Source organism: Anser brachyrhynchus (assembly GCF_964034855.1).
Source record: "Anser brachyrhynchus genome assembly, chromosome: 1".
NCBI classification, from domain to species: Eukaryota; Metazoa; Chordata; class Aves; order Anseriformes; family Anatidae; genus Anser; species Anser brachyrhynchus.
This window is the reverse complement of record NC_137694.1, coordinates 60,877,463-60,899,411: the sequence shown is the minus strand read 5'-3', so window position 1 is coordinate 60,899,411 and position 21,949 is coordinate 60,877,463. Positions and strand designations below refer to the sequence as shown.

Genomic DNA, 21,949 nt, shown 5'->3' with positions numbered 1-21,949 from the left:
GGGGCACCAAGAGCTTCTCTGGGCAACCTGTTCCAGTGCCTCACCACCCTATGAGTAAAGAATTTCTTCCTAATGTCTAAGCTAAATCTACCCTTTCTTAGTTTAAAACTGTTACCCCTTGCCTTATCATGATGCCTTTGTAAAAAGTTCTCCATCTTTTTCTGCGTCTCAAGAGTGGAGTGGAGGGAGAAAATCGTCTCCCTTGACCTGCTGGCCACGCTTCTTTTGATGCAGCCCAGAATACAGTTGGCTTTCTGCACTGCAAGCGCACGTTGCTGTCTTGCGTCCAATTTTTAATCCACCGAAATTGCCAAGTCCTGCCCTGCAGGGCTGCACTCAGTCCATTCATCCCCCGGTCTGTCCTGATGTTTGGGTTTGCCCTGACCCAGATGCAGGGCCTTGCACTTGGCCCTGTTGAATTTCACAAGGTTCACGCAGGCCCACCTCTCAGGCCTGTCCTGGGGAGTGGGGCTTGTGGGCAGTTCTTCTCTGTCACTCCTTCCACCTCACACTTTCCCCTGCTTGAGTGCGGGATCCCTCTCACAGGATGCAGTTCTCCATGATCTGCTCCTGTTCTTCCCACAGGGTACAGTCCTTCAGGATCAGACTGCTCCGTTGTGGGTCCCCTTTGGGCTGCAGTTCTAGCCAGGGGCCTGCTCCAGTGTGCTGCAGCTTCCCTCAGGGCATGTCCACCAGCTGCAGCGTGGGGTCCTCCATGAGCTGCAGGGTGGACCTCTCCTCCAGCGTGGTCCTCTCAGGGCTGCAGGGGAGCAACCTGCTTCACCATGGTCTTCTCCACAGGCTAGAGAGAAATCTTTGCTCTGGTGCCTGGAGCACGTCCTCCACCCCTTCCTTCCACTGACCTAGCACTGACCTTGATGTCTGCAGGGTTGTTTCTCACGGTTTTTCTCCCTCCCCTTTCACAGCTGCTGTGCAGTGCTTTTTTTTTTTTTTTTTATCCCTTTAAATATGTTACCACAGAGAAACTACCAGTTGATGGGCTAGACAGCATAAGGAACTCGAGAAAAACTTTTCAAGAGGACTTTGACAGGTGTGGGCCACTTTTCTCATCTCTTTCTAGCATCTTAGTCTTGTATCTCTACGCAATCTCTTGAACTTACAGTTGGCAATATTCAATCAGTGTAAATGCAAATGAAATATTTGGTACCGGTGCTAAAGTGCATAGCAGGTATCTCTGTGTGCCAGAAAGGGACCACTGTTGTTATTCGTACTGTACAGCAGAGTTAACTAAGTGCTCTGGTGTTGGTTCTAACTCAGGTAGTTAGCACATTTTATAACTTGTCCCCTGTCTTCACATTTTCAATTCAAGTTGGTCTGTTTTGAAGGTTCCATATTTAATCTTCCACTGTAGTACTGGCACTTTTCCATACTTGAGCTGCTTCTCGTGTTGCTTTAGCATAAGGAGTAGTTAGTGTTTGGTCAGTGTAGCAAATTGGGAGGTTGAAGGTGAAGCTTGGGAGAACAGGAGAAATATACCCATGGCTAAATCAGTTTGCCAGTCTGATTCTCTCTCTACCCTGCTTCCAAACACGTGCACAGACCCTCAGTCACTTGCCAAGAGTCCTATGCTGTGTCGGGGTCAGGAATGAGCAATGGGGGAGCAGAGGGTGGTTTGTAATAGGCACTGTAACAATGTTGGTTTTTTTTGTTTGTTTGTTTTTTTTAAGTCTTGCTCAGCAAGTATGTAGCTTGTGTATTGTATTACGAGATTTGTTCACTCTTGCCTATGGTAAATTGATTTGCTTAATAAAAGGAGAAATTCAGCATTTGGAGTTCTATTAACTACCTGGCCTACCATAATTGGATTTCTTGATTATCCTTCATGATCATGGTATTAAAAAAGTTGCAAAAGTTTTAGCACAAATATAGAATATGTATATCAAAGAAAACTGCACTGATATGTGTTGAAACAGACTGGCAAAATGGCAATTATAATAAAAACAGCCTTAGCATCGTAGCCTTTCAGATGAAAATGAAATGCCTTGTACATAAGTAGAAAGCTGCTGGCTAAATTTCAGGAATGAAGAGCTAATCAAGTAAAACTAGTGGACTTCTAGAGCACCCCTTTATAGTGAGTTGACCCGTTACATCTGACGTGTTATTACAGTAACACTGTTGAAAAAGTTATCTAAATCTTGTGTGAAACATGGGAATTAAATTCTTCTTCAGAAAGTGAAACGTTTGTTTCTGCACTTCCGCATTTTATTGTAAAAGTGAAACAGGAACAAAATTAAGCCCAATGCCAATTTAATTAAATGCGCAACTGCTTAGTTATATATTGGTGTTATTTTATTTTATTTTATTTCATTTCATTTCATTGATTAAACAGTGCCTCCAACCATTGTTAAGGTCCTAAAATCATGCTTCTCTTAAAATGGCAGGTGTAGATCTAGAATCTGTCTCAGTCTGGACTCGCATGACTGTTCTGCTATGGGCTTTCCATGATGATTCCCACATCCTAAGTCATCACAGAATATCCTGAGCTGGGAAGGGACCCACAAGGATCATAGAGTCCAACTCCTGGATCCCCAAAGGACCACCCAGAAAACAGCCCATATGTCTGAGAACGTTGTCCAAATCCCTGAACTCCATCAGTTCAAGAAGTTCACTCCAGTGCCCGACCACCCTCTGGGTGCAGAACCTTTCCCTAACCCCCAGCCTGACCCTCCCCTGTCCCAGCCCCATGCCGTTCCCTCGGGTCCTGTCGCTGTCCCCAGAGAGCAGAGCTCAGCGCCTGCCCCTCTGCTCCTCTTGTGAGGAAGTGATTATTTCAGCCTAACTTAGTTTCCATTCTTTTCCTTTTGGTTGCAATGACAGTGATGAGAAGATAATTTTCTTAAAGCAAGATGTTAATGTCAGCATTTAAGAAATTTTCTTAGAAAATAAACATGTCCTGGTGCTAATAAGACATTCTGTTGTCTTGGCATCTAGGAAAGGTGTCTTTTGTAAACAGTGTTTCTGCAGATCTTCTCTTCATCAATGTAGTTTACTCACTGTTGGGCCTCAGGTTCTGAGCGTGACTGTCCTTTTTTTTCCTCTTAAGGGAAAACTGTTAATTGTTTAATCCTTTGAGTTATTGGTTTGTCAGCTCTTAGAGTGGTTCCTCAATTTGTCTTGAAGAAGAGAGGAGGGAGAGGACCTTGCTCACTTACTCCTGTCTCTCTCTTGCTTCTCCTTGCTTTTTATTAAGGTAGTCATTATGTTAATACAGGTCTGTTTCTCCTCTATATTATTTCCCTTTACTTCAAATGTACTGCGTTTCAGTTTTTCTCATTACATAGCTGGAAGACAGTCATGTCACACTGCTGGTGTGTGTAAAACTGCTCGCTGTCACTAATGAATACTTCACATTAATGAATGTTTACTTTAATCCATTCTATAACAACAAACTGTCAATGGGAATACATTCCCTTTAGAAGAAAATGAATTAATTTTCTAAAAGATTAAAGCAAAGTGTATGTAGGAATGAAACACAGATGCTTGACCTTGGTTAAAAGACTATATCATTAGGGAATAACAGGTAAAATGTTCCTTCAGTTATGAACGAGAATTAACTTCTTTTTACTCAGATGTTATTGATAGAAAAGTATTACTACTGACTTTCAAAGTATTTATCCTTACAAGCTGTCTTTGAAGTTATTTGATAAATCTTATGTTATGCAAACATAATCAGATATTTTTTTCTCCCCCCCCAGTTGGTGTTATCCGCTGTCCAATTTGTGGTCAGGAATGTGCAGAGAGACACATCATAGATAACTTTTTTGTGAAGGATACCACAGAGGTTCCCAGTAGCACAGTAGAAAAATCAAATCAGGTAAGTGCATTAGCGTGTAATCAAGTTAACACTTTTTGGATGTGTATGCATGTCCTTGGCTTCTTGCTGCATGGCCTTTTTGCTGTTCGTATGCAGAAAAAGACTTGAAGTACTTAGTCATCACATGGAGTAGCTACTCTAGAAAATCAATTAAAATAAAGTATGTGTTAAGAAGAAAGTTCTAATTCTAAACAATTTTTAACTATTAGTATAAAATTGCATTGTGATAATGGAAGCTACGTGTAAGAAATAGGTATTAGAATGGGAATTTCTAGACTTCGAACAGGACACTTCCATCAGTCTTTGATGCAGAGACCTGAAGGACACTGTGTCAAGAAATCCCCATGTGAACTAGAATCCTCTAGTAAAATCAACTTTATTTTTCTTAACAAAACGCAGCGATAAGTAGTATGTCTCATTTTTAGCTAGTAAGATCTCTTTACTCATGAACTTTTTATTAAACTCCAGGAACTTCTTGCAGACGATTCAGGTTCTTTATATGTTGCTGCATTCTTTGTAATAACAATACAAAAGGTTACTACATCAATGTGGTGTGCATTTTAAGCTAATCCCCTAACACTTGCATTGTGGCCTTTAAGAACTTGTATTTAGAAAATGTATTTCATTTTCCTTTCCAAGGGAAATGTATCATTGGCTCTTGATCTAGTTGTTTTGGGGATGGCTTCTTAGAGATCCTCTATTGTGTAGTCTGCTTGTTTGGCAGCTTAGCTGAAATTTGTGCTTGCCTGTATGAATGGGTATGTGTCTTAAGAACAGATGAATATACCCAGTTGGGTTTGTGGTACTATGTCACTGGTCATTAAAGGCACACATTTTATCATCTCCAAGAAAGAGGACTTACGTCTCCAAAAACCATTTAACCATCTTCAGTTTATAAGGCATTTTTCAACTCTATTCAGTTTCAACTTTATTTCTGAGAAACTTAGCTGAAACTGAAATTTAATTGGGAGTCTCTGGAAGTATGAGCAGTATGTCTATGTTCTCTTAATGTAGGATAGTTTGAAGGTTTTTTTTTTTCATTTTAGTTGCAGTGTGGAAAGAGCAGTGTTTTCAGAGATGGCTGTGAGATTTAAAGTCTTCTGATACTCTACCAGTAAGACTGAAGAAAATTAATAGCCCTTGTTGCACTGAAAATTTGATCGTGTTAACTTCTTAGTGACTTCAGTTAGGAAGAAAGCAAGATAAATAACTTCGTTATGCAGAGTTAGTCCTGATTTTTTTATTTTTTATTTTTAATCTGGGGCTTACGCCATAACCTCTAGCTTAGTTATATAACAGGCTATGTAACATACTTCTCTGGGGAGTAGTGATAGAAGTAGAATTGTTCTGCCTGGTTTTAGTGGCAAAATAATGAATAGTGTTGTTCTCCTCACTTCCCCCCCCCCCTTTAATTGAGACCTTTGCGTCTTGGATAAGGAATAGAAAGTTCAAGAAGGGTCCTTTATATTTTTTGAAGTTGAGCGTAATCATGAAAAATGGATATACTTCTGTGGGCCACGGGGTATCAAAAGCTTTTTTTGATGGAGTATCCAGCAACCTCAGTGCTGTCAGGATAATTCAGGAACTTGTATGGTGCCAAATAGCCACCACGTGTTCTTCTAAAGAAGAACTAGTATGCTGTATATCTTAAAGCTGTAGCTGTGGTGAAAACATCTTTGAAAGCCACTGGTCTAAGTGGATAATTGACTGAGGAAGAGTCACAACATGGCTGTGATGCACTTAAAAAAGAGACAGCTGTTGATGGGCTTTTAGGGAATGTAGTATATGTTGATTAGGGTTCATGCATTTTAGATGTCAGGATATGTATGGTTTTTATTTAGGGTTACATATGGGTGAGAAAGTCCCCAAAAGAAGGTGCTGTCTGTGCTGATTTTGTGTGTGCCAAGAAATAGCTACATCACTTTTGGCACCGACGCTTTTTTGGATCTAATAGAGGTTGCTATTGCCTCTAATTTATACTGTAGTAATTAATACTTGGAATATTAGTTCACTGAATGTTCCTATGGTCTGCTTTCCTCTATTCTTTTGAAACTCAGAAACCTTTGGTTATTTAATTTCTTTGATATTCAAATTATAGCTAGTTAGATGAGTAGCGGCTAGGACGACAGCTCTGTTACCTCGACTCCTGCATGCCAATCTGTCTTTAAGTAACTAACAAGCTTTATAACAGAAAAAAAATAGCGACCTACCTGCAACATGCTGAGTAATTTTAGCTTTCATTAAAATTGAATGAAGGCTGAATGAACATTTCCCAGGGTTATAAATACTAAAATTAGTAACTGAATTAGACATAATTAGAAGGAAAACTCAATTAAAAATAAATCTGTCTAACCAGAATGAAGATTTACAGGTTAGCTAGGGAGAGTTTTCTTTGAAATCACTAAAGGAGTGCTTGTGTGAGTCAAAAAAAAAAAAAAAAAAGTGAAATAAGTTTTAGGTTTTGTAAGAGTATAGCAAATATTTTCAGTAATTATACTTCCATGTACTTTAACTACATGTTTTTTTTCTAATAACCAGGAGTTCTAGGAAAAGTCTAACTTGTATCTGAAAAGGGTTTTTTAAAATTAGAAGTGGGTAGAAGCAAATCTAATATTTCTACCTGGAATGCGTAACAGCATGAGTTATGATGTCTGTGAAAAACTTTAGAAATGTGTCTCTCTTCCACTTGGTGGATTTGACGAGTATAAAGTTGTAATATGTAAATTTTTGGACCATAAAAGAAGGAGTTTCAGTTCATTTCACAGCACATGATTATTGGTTATTGAATCAGTCTTCATCTGTTTCTAACTATAGCAGGTCAAACCACTTGCAAAACAATTCATATAGAAAGAAGAGCATAGACAAAGATCTTGGAATCTAAAAAGAATTATTAATTCCTGAAATCCTTTGAGATCACATAAACGGCCTGACATATCAAATTTATCTGCCTAAGTTTGCTAAAGGTGACCTGGAAAGGATGTAGTACATTTCTTTTTTTTCTTTTTTTAATACTATTTGGTTTTCCACCATTTTGTTTTTGTTTTGCTTCTTTGACTTTAAAAATGCCTGAAAGATTTTTTTTTTACTGTTTATTTGCTTATTTGGTTTTCACAGTTTTTTTCTAGTGGAAAAAAAAAGTCCAATCTCTTACTCTCTAAATTTGCAAAAACACCTCTGGGCAATCGAGGGGCATAGCATGATAATACTTCTCTGGCAACAAGTTATTAAAAACTTCTTGTCTTGCAGTGGTTCTCTACACAATAAGTAGTGCTGATGTAACTGATCTTGTCTTGCAGTGGTTCTCTACACAATAAGTAGTGCTGATGTAACTGATCGTTGGACTACAATGATGTAATGAATCAGGTTTTACACCACAGTCTTGCAAAAGGTTGCATTAGTACACTTAAGGAGGAGACAAGTGAAAAAGAAGGGAGAGAATTTCATTCATGGGATTTGCTGTCAGAGAAAATATAATATTGAATTAATGCCTAAGTGATACATGCTTGTTCTAAATGTTTTTTCTTAAGGATTCAGCACTGCTGCATGAATACTTTTTTTCCAAAACGTTACTGAAATTACAACTTAACCAGGAAGTTGAAAATTTTACTTACTCTTTCATTCACTTCCTTTAACTGTTTTACTTCCATTTTTGTAACTTTTTTTTTTATATGTCCTGACTTCGATATTTTTCCCTATACCCCTGGTTTAGATAGGTCTAAATTTTTTATTTTCAAAGAGATGATGGGAAAAACTTTTTCTAAAAAAAGGTTTTAAAATAAAAAATTTTCAGGCCTCCTTTTTGTAAAGAAACAGAAAAAGGGGCACAAGCCCAATTTTTTTTCCTTTGCAGGTCACCTTTAATGAAAATGAACTGCCTCAAACTCCAAGTGACAACAAGAGGGGTCTACAACCCTTGCGTTGTAACTTCATTTCTCAGAAGATATTTGCTTTGAGAGGCAACATGATCCAGAAGAATAAGCACAGCGCTGGGGATCTGGAACTCATATGTTCAAATTCCAGTCCTGTCAGTAACTTGCTATGTGGCCTAAGGCAAGTCAGTTCACCTCTTTTGTGCTAATATTCCTTGTTTTTTTGAAGTTGCAAACTGGGACATAGTTCTAAGTATATGTTAGCTATCTGCATAGGATATAAATAGTTGCTTCTGCTTTAAGCTATATTTATCTTGTGGGGGTGCAGAAGGTGGACTGTTTTTTTTAATCCACCTGAAAACTAAACTAATATATAAATGTTGTCCCCGTTGCTCCTCTAGCATAATTCTGTTGGTGGGATCTGCAGGATGTAGTGATCTTCAGAGACCTTGAAGCTTTTGTTTGCAGCAGTGCTAAACATTGATAGAAATGGATGGTAGTTGCCTACAAGTATCTGCATAAGCATGTTCATTATTGTTACCACCAGAAAGCCTTTAAAGATATGACTGCAGGCATATTGTAAAGGAGGACTTAAAAATTAAATAATATTATGAACATGTAAAGTGTTGGCCATCATTCATAATTTTCAACCTGTGGTTCAAATGGTGGATCCGTAGGATATCTTTCTTATGGATATATTGACTGTGCACAGAGACGTTTTGGTCTGCTATCAGGTGTTTTTTCCTTAATTACCTTTTCCTAGATCTTTTGGGTTTAGTCCAGAGGCCACAGTTGAAAACTGTTAACACATTGTTTGAAAATCTATTCAAGGGTAGCTTTACTGATAAGCTTAACTGGAATGCTGTCTTTAAATGGTGATGCAGAGATTCTTGAGAAGAACCCTTCTGTTTAATACTGTAGGTATTTCCTGAAACACTAAGTAGATGAACAGAAACTAAAATTAAAGCTTCCATGTGAACTGAGAGTCTTCTAAATTCAGAGCAGTGCTGATTGTGTGCTGTCTTTACAATATGCTCCTGTGAAATATTTTCTGTAGTAAACATCACACGTCACACAAGTGTGCAGTGTCAGGTAGAAAGTAATGGTTGGATTTTTATCGTGGCAGGTAAATGTTTTAGAGCAACACTGACAAAATGACCGTTTTATTCGAGAAGTCACATTCAATTACACTTATTTAGTTATTTATAGTATTCCTGTACCTCAGGCAGTTTTCTGTTCTCATTTCACTATTTTAGGAGAACTATAAAAGTGCACTGAAGATATATGAACAATAGCTTGTATGTGTATTTCATGTATATTTTAATAGCTACCTTTTTTCCTCATGTCAGGTCTGTACAAGCTGTGAAGACAATGCAGAAGCTAATGGTTTTTGCGTGGAATGTGTGGAATGGTTGTGCAAGACCTGCATCAGAGCTCACCAGAGGGTTAAATTCACAAAGGATCATACTGTAAGACAGAAAGAGGAAGTATCTCCAGGTAGCACACTTGATTTATAATTTCCCAAAAGATGTGTGTCTGCATTAGAAAACTGAATTAAATCAACACTTTTCTTTTTAAAATGATAAATTTCAAAAATTCTATTCCTTAATCCTTGTGAATATAAAAGGACAGATGCATTTTGATAGCTTTCTGCCTCCCAGTCACTTCAATTCTATCCTGAAGGCTGCAACTGTTTGAAATGATTCTGGTGTTTCTTTGACTGCTGTCTAAGTGAATCTCTGAAATGATCCAGCAAAAAGAAGAGTTTTTTTAATTATTATTTTTTAAAGAATTCGATGCATTAAAGTGTAGCTACTGAAAAGAAAGACTTTGTAATGGCTGGGAGTATGATACCAACTTTTCTGCGATCTTTTTTCTATCAGATATGCTGCATAGTGGTGAGAAACCCTACAGATTAACATTTGGTTATAATTTTTATGTTTAAGTGTTTTAAACCCATAAAGGCACATAGGAATTTGATATTTCATGAATGGTTGAAAATTGTCTAGACTTTACAGATCAACTAAAGAAAATACTTCTTTATATGTTTGTCTCCTCTAGATTTTCTAGAAGTCTAACAATAAGTTCATGTAACTAGTATACCACAGCAAAAGGAGCACTAATAAATTATATTTGTTTGGCACAGATAATAAAGACATTTTGTTAGCAATAAAGCATGCCAGAATTTACATTTTATCTAAGTATATTTTAAGTTTAAAATGTTTCGCTTTACAAATTAAAGTAGAGAGATGTTATGAATTAAGGTTTTCCAAGTAGAATCTATGATAATTCAGATTAGAGGGATCCTTAGGAGGAAGTCATCTAGTCCAACCTCCTGCCTAAAGCAGTCAGCTGTGAGATCAGTTCAGGTTGCTCAGGGTTTATCCATTTGGGCCTTGAAAATCAACATGGATGGATGCAGTGTACAGCCTTTGAGAAGTCTTCAGTGTTCTTGTGGTGAATGCCTGATTCTTCTCATGTTGAAAAAGTCTGTACTTTTACTAAGAACCTCTTTTGTTTCAGTTTATGCCCATTTTGTCTTGTCTCTAAGTGACATTATAGAACTTTTATAACTGTAACAAGATGCTGCCAAAGGACCTACCAGTTCTAATAAGACCACTGGACGAGTATGATTTATCTTGTAAATATGTATCTTATAAATTATATATTATAAATAAATACATATATTTATTTTTCATTACACAGCATCTAGTCCTGTGAATTTTATATATGATGTGGGTTATCATTTCTGTAGTCTGTTTCTCCAAGGGTTGTTTCCAGTACGGTATGATACTTTGGAGATGGGTGTTATATTCTTTATCCCACTTTCAGATGTGGTTAATCAAAAGTGAGTGTCAAATGTACACAGAGAGGGCAAAAGTGGCGTATAACTTATTTTGAACATAATTTGCTGAGAAAACACTGACAGGAGTGCTTTCTGTGTATTCAGTCCTTCTCTGAGTCTGCTGGTCAGTTTCAAAGAACTTTGATGGAGTACAAATCTGAAAATAACTCCGTGGGCTTTGTTAATGAAAGTAAATGAATGGGTACAGAAGAGACAACTTCTTGATCTGGAGTGAAGGAAGGGCTGCAGTGTGATGCCAGTTTTCACTACAAGCCATATAATCCTTATGAACTCAGTATCTGACCCAACTCATAAGAGATCAGGCTTTTTTGGTTACATTGCATAAAGAACAATTTTTTTTGTACCATAGGGTGATGTTTCCCTATGCTCTTTGTATTTGCTTTGAGAACTGAGATTTCTGAACCGTTTAGAATTGTCTCCTGAAGGGACATTAGTAACTTCTGGTTACTATATATTGTATTTTTTTCTTTGTTCTTTTGAATGCCTGTATCTTTGATATCCTCAAACTCCCTTTCACCCATTTTGCTGAGAAAGAAGACAGCAACAAATTAGGTCAGCCATCTCCTTGTTCCTTTTCAAGGGAACACAATGTGCTCTAGGTGATCCTGCTCGGCAGGGGGGGTTGGACTAGATGATCTTCAGAGGTCCCTTCCAACCTCAGCCATTCTGTGATCCTGTGAAGGGATCTTGCTAGTTGAGGGACGTCTCTTGCAATTGCAATGGCTATTCCTGTTGTAAATATTTTTTTGTGAGGGCATAGTAAGTTGTGGTAAAACAGGGTCTAAACGTTTTCCATGATAAAGGGTGTTAGCTCCATGCTTGATCAAGAGTGAGAAGGTATAGTTTGAACTTACAGCTGTTGTATTCTTGGTTAGGTGGCCTGATACATGCTTTTAACATATATTTGAGGATTATGGTAAGGAAAAACACGAGAATGGAAATCTTTAACAATTTCGAGAGACTAGACTGATATCTTGCTTTGTTCAACAGAGGCAGTTGGTGTGACCAGTCAACGACCTGTGTTTTGCCCTTACCACAAAAAGGAGCAGTTGAAATTATATTGTGAAACCTGTGACAAGTTGACCTGCCGAGACTGTCAGTTATTAGAACACAAAGAGCACAGGTATCAAAACAAAGTATATGCTTTATGCAGATTGCTTGTATGAAGATAACTTGAAGTTGATTGTAGCTCTAGCCATATGCAATACAGTTGTGTGAAAAAAGAGCAAAATTATCGGGTCAGAAGGGAAATAAACAGAGATTGTCTCGAAAAGAATGTGCTTGACAAGTGTGTGATAGTTTATAGTTAAGCCTAATTCTTCCAGTTTTTAATCTGGTGACTTAAGAACAAGACACTTCTTTACTGTTGATTTATTTGGATAGAATTTGTTGCTATGCAGCTCTTCAGAGAGTCTTTAGAAAGCACAGGGGCTGTTTTATATAACTGTATGCTTATGTGTAATTTCTCCATTTGTCCTTCAACAAGATGGTTATATAACAGAACATTACCCAACAAGTTCAGAAGGGAGCAAATGGGCATTTCTTCAGTGAAGAGCCCTTTAAAGGGAAAAGTAAACTTGAAGTTTGGCTATCCTGTACTTTGAGAACACTATTTATAACACTTAAATCTTTGGGTTGTTGTTCTTTTGTCATTTCCTAATGACCATTGAAGGAAGATGAAAAGCAAGATTATATATCTTCTAACTACAGGACAATTATTTTCTGGCTAATGCATACAGTAATAGCCTGGGACAGATGTACTCATAAGTTAAACATTAATATGCTCACCATTCCTGATGCAACCACCCAATGAACTTGCTTGCCTAGCCAGGTGGACATCAGTAGGTAGAGGCATGTTGGCCACTGTTGCTTCTTGGAACAGCCTAAATGTTGATCTTGCTGAGTTGCCGTCTTCCTTTTAAATTGTCCTTCTCTTAGGATTTATACCCCTTTCAGAACATGCCACCTCTTCTTTTCCACAAATTGTTGATGATTTCAGTTCCTTGATTTAGTGTTGCTGACTTCTACTGACTCAGCGCTCTCTTCTTTGCTCTGTTTCTACGTTCTTATCTTGTACGAAATAATAGCTTACATGCTCTTTCATTTAGAATAATGTCTACAGCACATCATTAATTTTTCTTTCAGTAAAATTGGGACAAGGTCATACAGTATGCCTTCATATTTATGAAAATCATAATTCTCAAAACGTAAAATTAAAGTTAAAGGAAATACACTATAAATAAAATAGGCTTGCTGTTGCTGGCATGGAGTTTCAGGATGACAGATGTTGGACTTGACAAAATCTTTCTTCATGTAACAAAGTCGTTTTGCTACTCTGCTTCTTAGCATATGACACCTCTTTTCCATGCAAAAATACTCACGAGTTGTTTACTATAGGTACCAGTTTATAGAAGAAGCTTTTCAGAACCAGAAAGTGATCATTGAGACACTCATCACCAAATTGATGGAGAAGACTAAATATATAAAATATACAGGGAAGCAGATTCAAAACAGGTATGTTTTGGATTTTGAGGTTAAAACTGACAGAGGGCAACTTTACTATACATTCTAATTTATTGAATTGTTTAGATTAATAGACTTTGTACGTCATTCCTCTTAGGCTTTCAGAAAGAGAAATTCTAAAATTTTCTAGAACTTCTAAAATCTTCAGTTTGCCATAGAGACTGTTGCCTATTTAATGTGCTTGGTTGTGTTAGGTAAGTCTTCTGCTCAGCCTCTGGACTTAATGGCCAGCAATAGTTTGTGTGCAACAAAACAAGTTATACAATAAAGAGTGTGTAAGTGTTGTGGTTTAACCTGGCAGGCAGTTAAGCACCATGCAGCTGTTCGCTCACCCCCCCCAGTGGGATGGGGGAGAGGTTCAGGAGGAAAAAAATGAAAGTTCTTGGGTTGGTATAAAGACAGTTTAATAGAACAGAAAAAGAAGAGAAATGATGATGGTGATAATAAGATGTACAAAGCACGCAATGCACAATGTAATTGCTCATTACCTGCTGACTGATGCCCAGCACTGAGCAATGGTCCCCCACAACCCTGGTCAGCCTCCCTGAATATTAATCCTTCAGCATGACGCCACATGACATGGGACATCCCTCTGGCCACTCTGAGCCAGCTGTCTTGGCTCTGTCACCTCCCATCTCCTGGTGTACCCCCAGCCTCCTTGCAGGCAGGGCAGCATGAGAAGCTGACAAGTCCTTGAATCTGTGTAAGCACTGCTCTGCAACAACTAAAACACCAGTGTGTTGTCAGCATTATTCTCATACTAAATCCAAAACATAACTCCATGCCAGCTACTAGAATGAAAATTAACTCTATCTCAGCTGAAACCAGGACAAGAAGGCAGTCTTATGTTCTTCCCCACCATCAGCACACTTATTTTTTCAGCGTAGATCCCTCTTAGAAAGTGAAAGGTTATGATTCATGTTTTCATTATACTTGTGACGCATATTTGAAGATTTATTTAATGCTTTCATGCTTGAGGCTTTATTCACTCTATACTACAAACCTAGGAGAAGAGTAAATATGTAAAATGCATGTATCAGAAGACCTTTGTAACTGTTCCTTCAGCAGAGTTCAAAGGCAGTACCCAGGAAGATTCAAGGCAGTACAGGATGCTCAGTGCAGCTTGAAGTTTTCCTTTGCCTAACTTTGAAGATGGTGGAGATGGAAAAGAAAAAAAAAAAAAGAGCAGGCATTTTTCTCTTCTTTTGATGCATCTTAAGTGGTTATTGCCCACTGTCTTTTAGCAGTAGCGGTTTTCACAGTGTAAGATTATGCTTCCCTGTTACCAGTTTGAACATTATTGCTGAAGTAACTAAATATAAAAGATGAGTTTCTTGTTGTTTTGTTTATGGAGTATCATTCTAACTTAGGTGGAAACTGTACTTCAACAATTTTGATTGTCTCCCGCATTTCTAGAATGGGCCAGGGCAATCAAGGATTTCAATTACAATGAGCTTTTAATTTTTTTCAGTGACATATGTCAGTAATTTTACAGACAAAAGTCATTAGAATTTGCCACTAGTGAATTAATTTTGTCATAGGTCATTGGTACTTGCTCTTTCTATGTCTTCCAGTAATTTTCCTGAATAAAAATATCTAATGGTATATGTGTTTATTGATGCATATGATCAAGAAATATTGTAGTCTCAGACACAGTGGAGAGATTTTTAATACTGTGTTTGGAGGGTGGGCTTATGAGCTAAAGAACATAATTTTCTATACTGTTTACTTGCAGAATTCTTGAGGTGAATCAGAATCAAAAGCAGGTGGAACAGGATATTAAAGTTGCCATATTTACACTGATGGTAGAAATAAACAAAAAGGGAAAAGCTCTGCTGCATCAGTTGGAGGTAATTTTATTTCTATCATGAGAAACAAAAAATGTCAGTTTTCATTTTTTTTCAGATTAAGATTAAAGTTGATTTCTAGTACTAGACACCTATACCTGTACTGTTACTCTTCCAAAGCAGAGAGATATCTCACACAAGCCATATTTGTTTACTTATCCATGTTCCTTTTTTTGTGAGTTGGGTCTGTCTCCGAACCCCATTTCTTCCTCCAGTCTTTTGCAGATCATAACCCAATGTGTCATGCATGAAAGGTCTTTCGGTCAGAACTCTCCATAAATTCAGCAATCCAATAGCAAATTGAGAGGGATTGTCTAAAATTGATACCTAGAAAATTATTACCTCCAAGTGTGCTTAAAAAAAAGTGTGTATAAAGACGCACATATATATATATGAAAACATGTCAAGAGAAAATGGAAATATGCACACAAGACCTAGATATCTTAAATGTGCACTGACTCACTTGTTTGATAGCTGCAGTCAAGGGGCAGGGGATGGTTTTTAGAAGAGCTAGGTGAAACCACTTGATCATTATAAATAACAAACAGGAAAGCTAATGCATTTTAACTAAATTGAACCCTTGGACTGGAAATGCTTTTCTACTTGCAGACTCTGGCAAAAGAGCATCGGATGAAACTTCTGCAGCAACAACAGGAAGTGGCAGGTCTCTCTAAACAGCTGGAACATGTCATGAATTTTTCCAAATGGGCAGTTTCCAGTGGGAGCAGCACAGCACTACTGTACAGCAAACGCTTGGTAAGGTTAGGAATACAGATCTTTGTTTACTTAGATATTATAGTTAGGGCAGATGCATGCACACATTTGTCTGTAACACCAAGGAATTAGACTTTTTAATGACTTCATACTACTTAGAATGTTTGTGTGTAACTTTTTCAATTTTTTTCTCAAAAATGTAGACGTAGAATGTTTCTAATAATTTAGCTTCACTGGTCATGATTCTATCCTGTTGTACTACTACACAATTACTGTAGATCCACAAAAGTAGTGATAACTCCTTTACTCTGAAGTAAAAACCTTGTAGCCATGAAACACAGCAAAAACGTTGCATGTCCTACGTTTTTATTTGAGGTTCTTTTCAGTGCTTGTTACAGCTTCTAAGTTCAGAGAAAGAAGGTATTTATATATCCTGGAGTCTCATATATCCAGCATTTAATGTTTAAAAAAAAAAAAGTATTGCCTTGTTCTGTCAGACTCATCTTCCACTAAGTCTTCAAAAAAGTAATTTGCTAAGCGGATAAAAATGAAGCTGAGGCTTTGGCTTGTTCATGCAAACAGTTATGAAACTGAATATTTCAACGCTATAATGATGCTTAGGATCTGAGTACACATGGTCTCACTAGGCTGACTGCTCATGATGAACAGAACCACCACCGCCCAAAAAAAAACCAACAGAAAAACAACAGCAAAAATGAAATTAAAAATACTGACATTTATCCAGAGGCTAGTAGATTGTACTTGCCAGATGAAGGAAATCTGTGGTAATGTTGAGGAGAAATGCTAGATCCTCTTTTTCCAGTTCCTATAATTGGAACACAAGTTCTCTTTTTCTTTCCTTATTTTCTCATTGCTTAGTTGCGAATCTGCAGGCTTTTTGGTGTATTTTTTTTTAAACCCATTAAAACACTGCAGGGAAGTAGTCCTGTAGTCTCTATAGGAGATAGTTTTATATTTGTTTTTTCAACTTCAAGTGGTTAAATTCACTAGGCCTGCCTTATACTGCCTTAGCAAGTATTTTTTAATTAAACGTGTAAAAAGGGCATCAAACTGAGTCATGTTGTTGATAATTGCCTAGTGTTGCCACAATGACTTCTGCTATTTGAGTAAGAAAACATGGTATGTTGCAGGCGTGTTAGTCTTATAAACATTAAACATCCGGAAAAAAAGACTATCTTAGCCAGTAAAGCCTCAGCAAATGAGAGAGAATTTATAAAAGAACAGATAAAACTCAGGCTCCAAATTTCTGCTGAAGGTAGTGTTATTTTGGAATTGAGTAGCTGGCTTGTCCATGAACATCTGGAAGACCTGTTCCAGAGCAGTGACACATAGAGGAGCATACGAAGCTTCTGCTCAAGGATATCCAACCACTTGAAACTAGCAGGGAGGAATATATAGCAGACTTAATTTCAGCATTAGAATTTTGAGGTAATGCCTTACTCCAATGAAATAGCATACTAAACAGTATAGAAGACGTCAATTTCCTAGCCTAGTCCTTCAGCATGAACAAAATATTTTTTAGCTACTACCATTACTCACAGGAGGTTAGAAGTCTAATCGTGAGTTTATATACAATATATATGTGCACACAACAGGAGGAATATATGGAACAAGTGGTGACAAAATGTGTTTTCAACTTATATTGGTGACAGCAGAAAAGAGTAGGAATTCTACAGCGTAGCATAATTGACTCTGGCAGTGTACACAGAAATACTAGGAAGTCTGTATTCAAAATAGTAGGGCACTTTAAATTTTCCATGGTCATTTAAAACAAACAAACCCTCAAAGCATGTAAGTCTTGCTAAATGTTTTTATATCTGGTCAAAAATTGACACATTTAAATGAAAGAAAAAAGAAGGAGTGAAGTGGAAAGTCTTATAAAATTCCTACATAAAAGATAATTGGTATTATTGTAGGGAGATATGACTAAATAAGTCTCTTCAACTTTCCTAGGGAATTATTTGAGAAAAATCTGAGAGGAAAATGAAATTTTAAGGAAATAAGCATAGAACTTTATAAGCTTTTTCCTGTATCTGCTCTTACTGTAAATCACTGTCTGTGTTAGATACTTCTAGTGAAAATAATTGCAAGAAAATATTTTCTATTTAGGAACTAGATAAAGACTCAGGATTTGATAGAGCTTTCTGCTTGTGTAACCTAATCATAGTCCAGTCCTTTGGAACTACCTTTGGAACCAAGGAGTTCTAAGAATGTGAAGGTATCTGAGAATTTTCAAATAAATTTGTGAAAGAAAGTATGATAGCTCTCTACTGGACAAAGTTTATAAAAATCTATTCTTTGGCTCTCTGAAGAGACGTTAAATGTACTACAGAGGAAAACTCCCTGTGATGATACTTTTTGCTAAAAGGATGGGATACTGGTCTTTGAAAAATGAATGGGTTAACTTAGGTTCAGGAAAAAAAACACACCAATGGTTATGTGAATCCCTTCTTTGTAAGTAGATTGAATGTGATGACTGAGTTTGTGGAAGGATATGCATCTCTGCAAGGGAAAAGAATTTTCTTTATGTTGATTGATTTTTAGGGCTACTTCAGAAAGAAGAGAGATGTTGAAAATATCCCTTTTATTTCTTGTTTGGACAAGCTTTTTTATCTCTTACACACCAGATCTCTAGGGGCTTGTTCAAGGCTTTTTGTTTGTTCTTTTTAATAGTTCATATTCATGGCTTTAACCCCCAGAAGAAAAACTCTTGTTTTGTTCTTGTTCTAGATTACATATCGACTACGCTATCTTCTCCGAGCAAGGTGTGATGCTTCACCAGTGACTAACAATACCATCCAGTTTCACTGTGACCCTAGCTTCTGGGCTCAAAATATTTTTAATCTAGGTATGGTAAAGTTTTATTAACCCTTTGGCAGCTTGCTCCTGTTTTGAAAGCAGCTTTTTTTTTGTTAAGATGAATAGCCTCTGCACTATTTATTTTTTAAATTTTTTAGATTAACCTGCTTACTGGTAGAAGGTATTTGAAGTGCGTTGTGTTGAAAAAGAACTACTGATGAATACTTATGATGAAGTATTAACAAACTTCCCGTGCTTGAATGCTGTGTGTGATGGTGTGAAAGTAGCAGCTTTCGGTTTCCTGGGCAGTACATGTGACTTCTAGGTTCTGAAACAGGGAACACAATACATAACCTTACTTTATAACCTAAAGTCGGTCTCATTCTGCAGCTTCCAGCCCTTTCTTATACTTCAATCCTATCTTCTCAAGCTGAAACCCACAGCAGCACCGTAACATGTTTAAGAACCCCTATTTGCTCCCTTGTCATGCTGAACAATAAGCTTTGGAGAAGTAAGATGAAGAGAAGTTAAGAATGCCAAAGAAAAATAGAAGAACAGGAAAGAGAACATTGCTTTTGGGCAGTTATCTTGTTTTTAAGATCATCTTTCCTGAAGTTCGGAGTGGTCTTCAGGGGAAAGCATGTTTTTAACAGAATTGCAATGTAACAGTTCATCATCAGTACTCTGATACCTTCTGGGAAGCTTTTGCTCTAGTCTCCAAACTAGTGTTTGTATTTTTGTTTTACGGCTCTAAGCTACTAGGTTTTATGACACTACTGAACCCCAGAGCCTGGAAGCTTTGCGGGTAGTCCATTTGTGTGATTGCCTGAAAGCCTCTGAGTTTAATGGAGATAAGCCTGCTAGGAAGTCATCAGCTTCAGAGCAGGAACTGAAACTCAGAGATCTTTTTAGGATTTTGTGACTGCTGCTAGCTTTATTTTTCTGTTGTATATAGAATGCTTTGGCAGATACCTGTGCGACCTTTTCTGCCTTTTGTCGTAAATTACAGTCAGCTCTACAGATGTACAGAGAGGTGCAAATGTATGTTTCTCTACAAAGGCAGAGAAACAGTGTTATGGCAGCACTTTAAGGCAAACATGGTTTGTTTCCCCACATACCAGGATGCTAGATGGTAGCAAGGAAACTTTCAAAGTTCTTTCTTCGTAAATAAGTTTACTTGGGAAAAAAAAAATCAAACGTGAATCTGCTTCTGGAAATGAAGTATCAAGCCATATGGTGATGACTATGTGAGCTGCTGCTAAATTGAGAAGATGTTTGTTGAGGGGGGATTTTCTTGTGTGCATTTTTTTACTGTTGTTTTTTTGGTTTTGCTTTTTCTGTGCTTTTTTAATCAAGTGAGTCTTTTTGATCAGCTGAAATCTGTTCCCTTAATTTCTGGAAAGTGTTATATTATAAATGGCTCTCGTATGGATCAGCATAAGAGTTTTTATAACAGTTTATCTACTTAAGTGATAAATAAAAACAGATCATGTTATATCTATCTGGTTTTGGAAATTGCAGCATTCAGGCTGTTAAGTTTATGATCAGAAGGGTTCAATTTCAATAAATAACCTAGATCTAAGAACCACTGAAGGGAAAAAAAAAAGTAACGGTCTAAGTACATGTTGTGGTTTAACCCTGGTAGGCAGCTAAGCAACACCTAGCTGCTCACTCCATCTAATGGGATGGGGGAGAGAACTGGAAAGGTAAAAGTGCAAGAACTCATGGGCTGAGATAAAGACAGTTTACTAGGTAAAGTAAAAGCCGCGTGCACAAGCAAAGCAAACCAAGGAGTTCAGTCACTGCTTCCCATCAGCAGGCAGGAGTTCAGGAAAGCAGGGCTCAGCATGTGGAACGGTTTCTTGGGAAGCCAAACGCCATCACCCTGAATGCCCCCCCCCTTCCTCCTTCTTTACCCCAGCTTTTGTTGCTGAGCATGATGCTACATGGCATGGGACGTCCCTCTGGCCAGTCTGGGTCACTTGTCCTGGCTGTGTCCCCTCCCAGCTCCTGGTGCACCCCCAGCCCCCTCGCTGGTGGGGCAGCACGAGGAGCTGACAAGTCCTTGGCTCTGTGTGAGCACTGCTCGGCGACAACTGAAACATAGGTGTTATCACCGCTATTTTCATCAAAAATCTAAAATACAGGCTTCTATGAAGAAAACTACTGTCCTGGTTTTGACTGGGATAGAGTCAAAGAAACAAATTGCTCTGGAAAGACTTGTGTTTTAGTCAGGCTGCACGTTACTGACAGGGTGATAGCATCTGTACACTAATGGGATAGCTTGCTTATGGATTTCAGAGTGTATTTAAGAAAATACAGTGTTTAAAGTGTTTTAATTCCACAGATTGTACATGACCCCTAGTTTTCTAGAAAAATGGAAGGGAATCATTCTCCTATGGTAACTTTGGGTTAAGTAGCTTTACACAACAGGTGTTAATTACATCTTCAAAAGCCTTTCCAGAATTAGATTTGGAGAGAATGGAATAACAATGTGATATGGGTTTGGTGATGGTTGACTGTAGTACAGTTGATACCATTCTTTGTCAAAGTAATCCCTTTTCTAGAGAAAGAAAGTAAAATTTATCTATTTTCCTTCATGCAAAGAAATATATGGGAAACAGTTTTATTCATCAGCATTTTTCTCTGCTTGTTTTATGGGAAATTGCCTAGACTTGTTATAGGCTTAGTAAGGGCTATTAGGCAATAATAGGTTGGTAGGGTTTTTCATTTTGTTTAATATATCTAATATATTTGTTAATGACTGACATGGTAGAAGCGTAATTAAAATGTATGCAACACCCAAATTACTAGGTGTCAATAAGAAAAATAGTAGGACTATTAGTATTCTGTCCTGCTTTGCGCTACAGTATGTTGGCTGGCCTAGACTCCCTCTGTGTCTATGCACAGCTCTTTCCCTTATGTGTCTAGCTAGGGAACTAAAAGGATACTTCTTGCATAGCTTCTCAGCTCTTGGGATGAAAAAGAGGAATATAAAATGCACATTGCATTTCCTCTTCCTTTGGATAATTTACTCAAAATTGAGTCAGGTCAGACTGCACAGGATCCACAGAGACTTACAGATAAGGGAGAGACATGGTAGTGTGATGTTCATTTCTGCCACGACAGGGATTGTCAGACTGTCATGTGGTATGCCCACCTCAGGAGGTGAACTCTTCTAGGAAGAGGTACTAAATCTCTGAGAGATAAGGGAACTTGAAGTGTTTATCCCCCTCTTGTACTGAAAAGCTGTTGTGTGCAGCCCTTCACAGATCATTGGAATTTTTTAACTCTCAGTCTTGGACTATAGCTTTCCCTACCTTGCTCTGTTTTAAACAAATTATCTTTCTTTTTCTTTTCTTTTAAAAACAGCATACTAGTCCCTTGAGTCTAAATCAACATCTGTTCTAGTTGGAATTCATCTTTCTTGGATATGGTAGCCAGAGTTTTACATGAGAGCTTCATATAATTGGAC

The 21,949-nt window shown here is 37.6% G+C and overlaps 1 protein-coding gene across 2 annotated transcripts in view; it reads left to right on the top strand.

Annotated features, from left to right (window-relative positions):
• Positions 1-21,949, top strand: part of TRIM24 (tripartite motif containing 24) — a 65,164-nt gene that overhangs the window by 20,086 nt on the left and 23,129 nt on the right. For both annotated transcript variants that reach the window (XM_080583994.1, XM_080583993.1), the window contains exons 2-8: positions 3,717-3,835; positions 9,054-9,201; positions 11,561-11,693; positions 12,968-13,084; positions 14,829-14,943; positions 15,550-15,696; positions 18,406-18,523. In XM_080583994.1, coding sequence (XP_080440120.1) covers positions 3,717-3,835; positions 9,054-9,201; positions 11,561-11,693; positions 12,968-13,084; positions 14,829-14,943; positions 15,550-15,696; positions 18,406-18,523 — 897 coding nt within the window. The remainder of the gene's footprint in view (positions 1-3,716; positions 3,836-9,053; positions 9,202-11,560; positions 11,694-12,967; positions 13,085-14,828; positions 14,944-15,549; positions 15,697-18,405; positions 18,524-21,949) is intronic.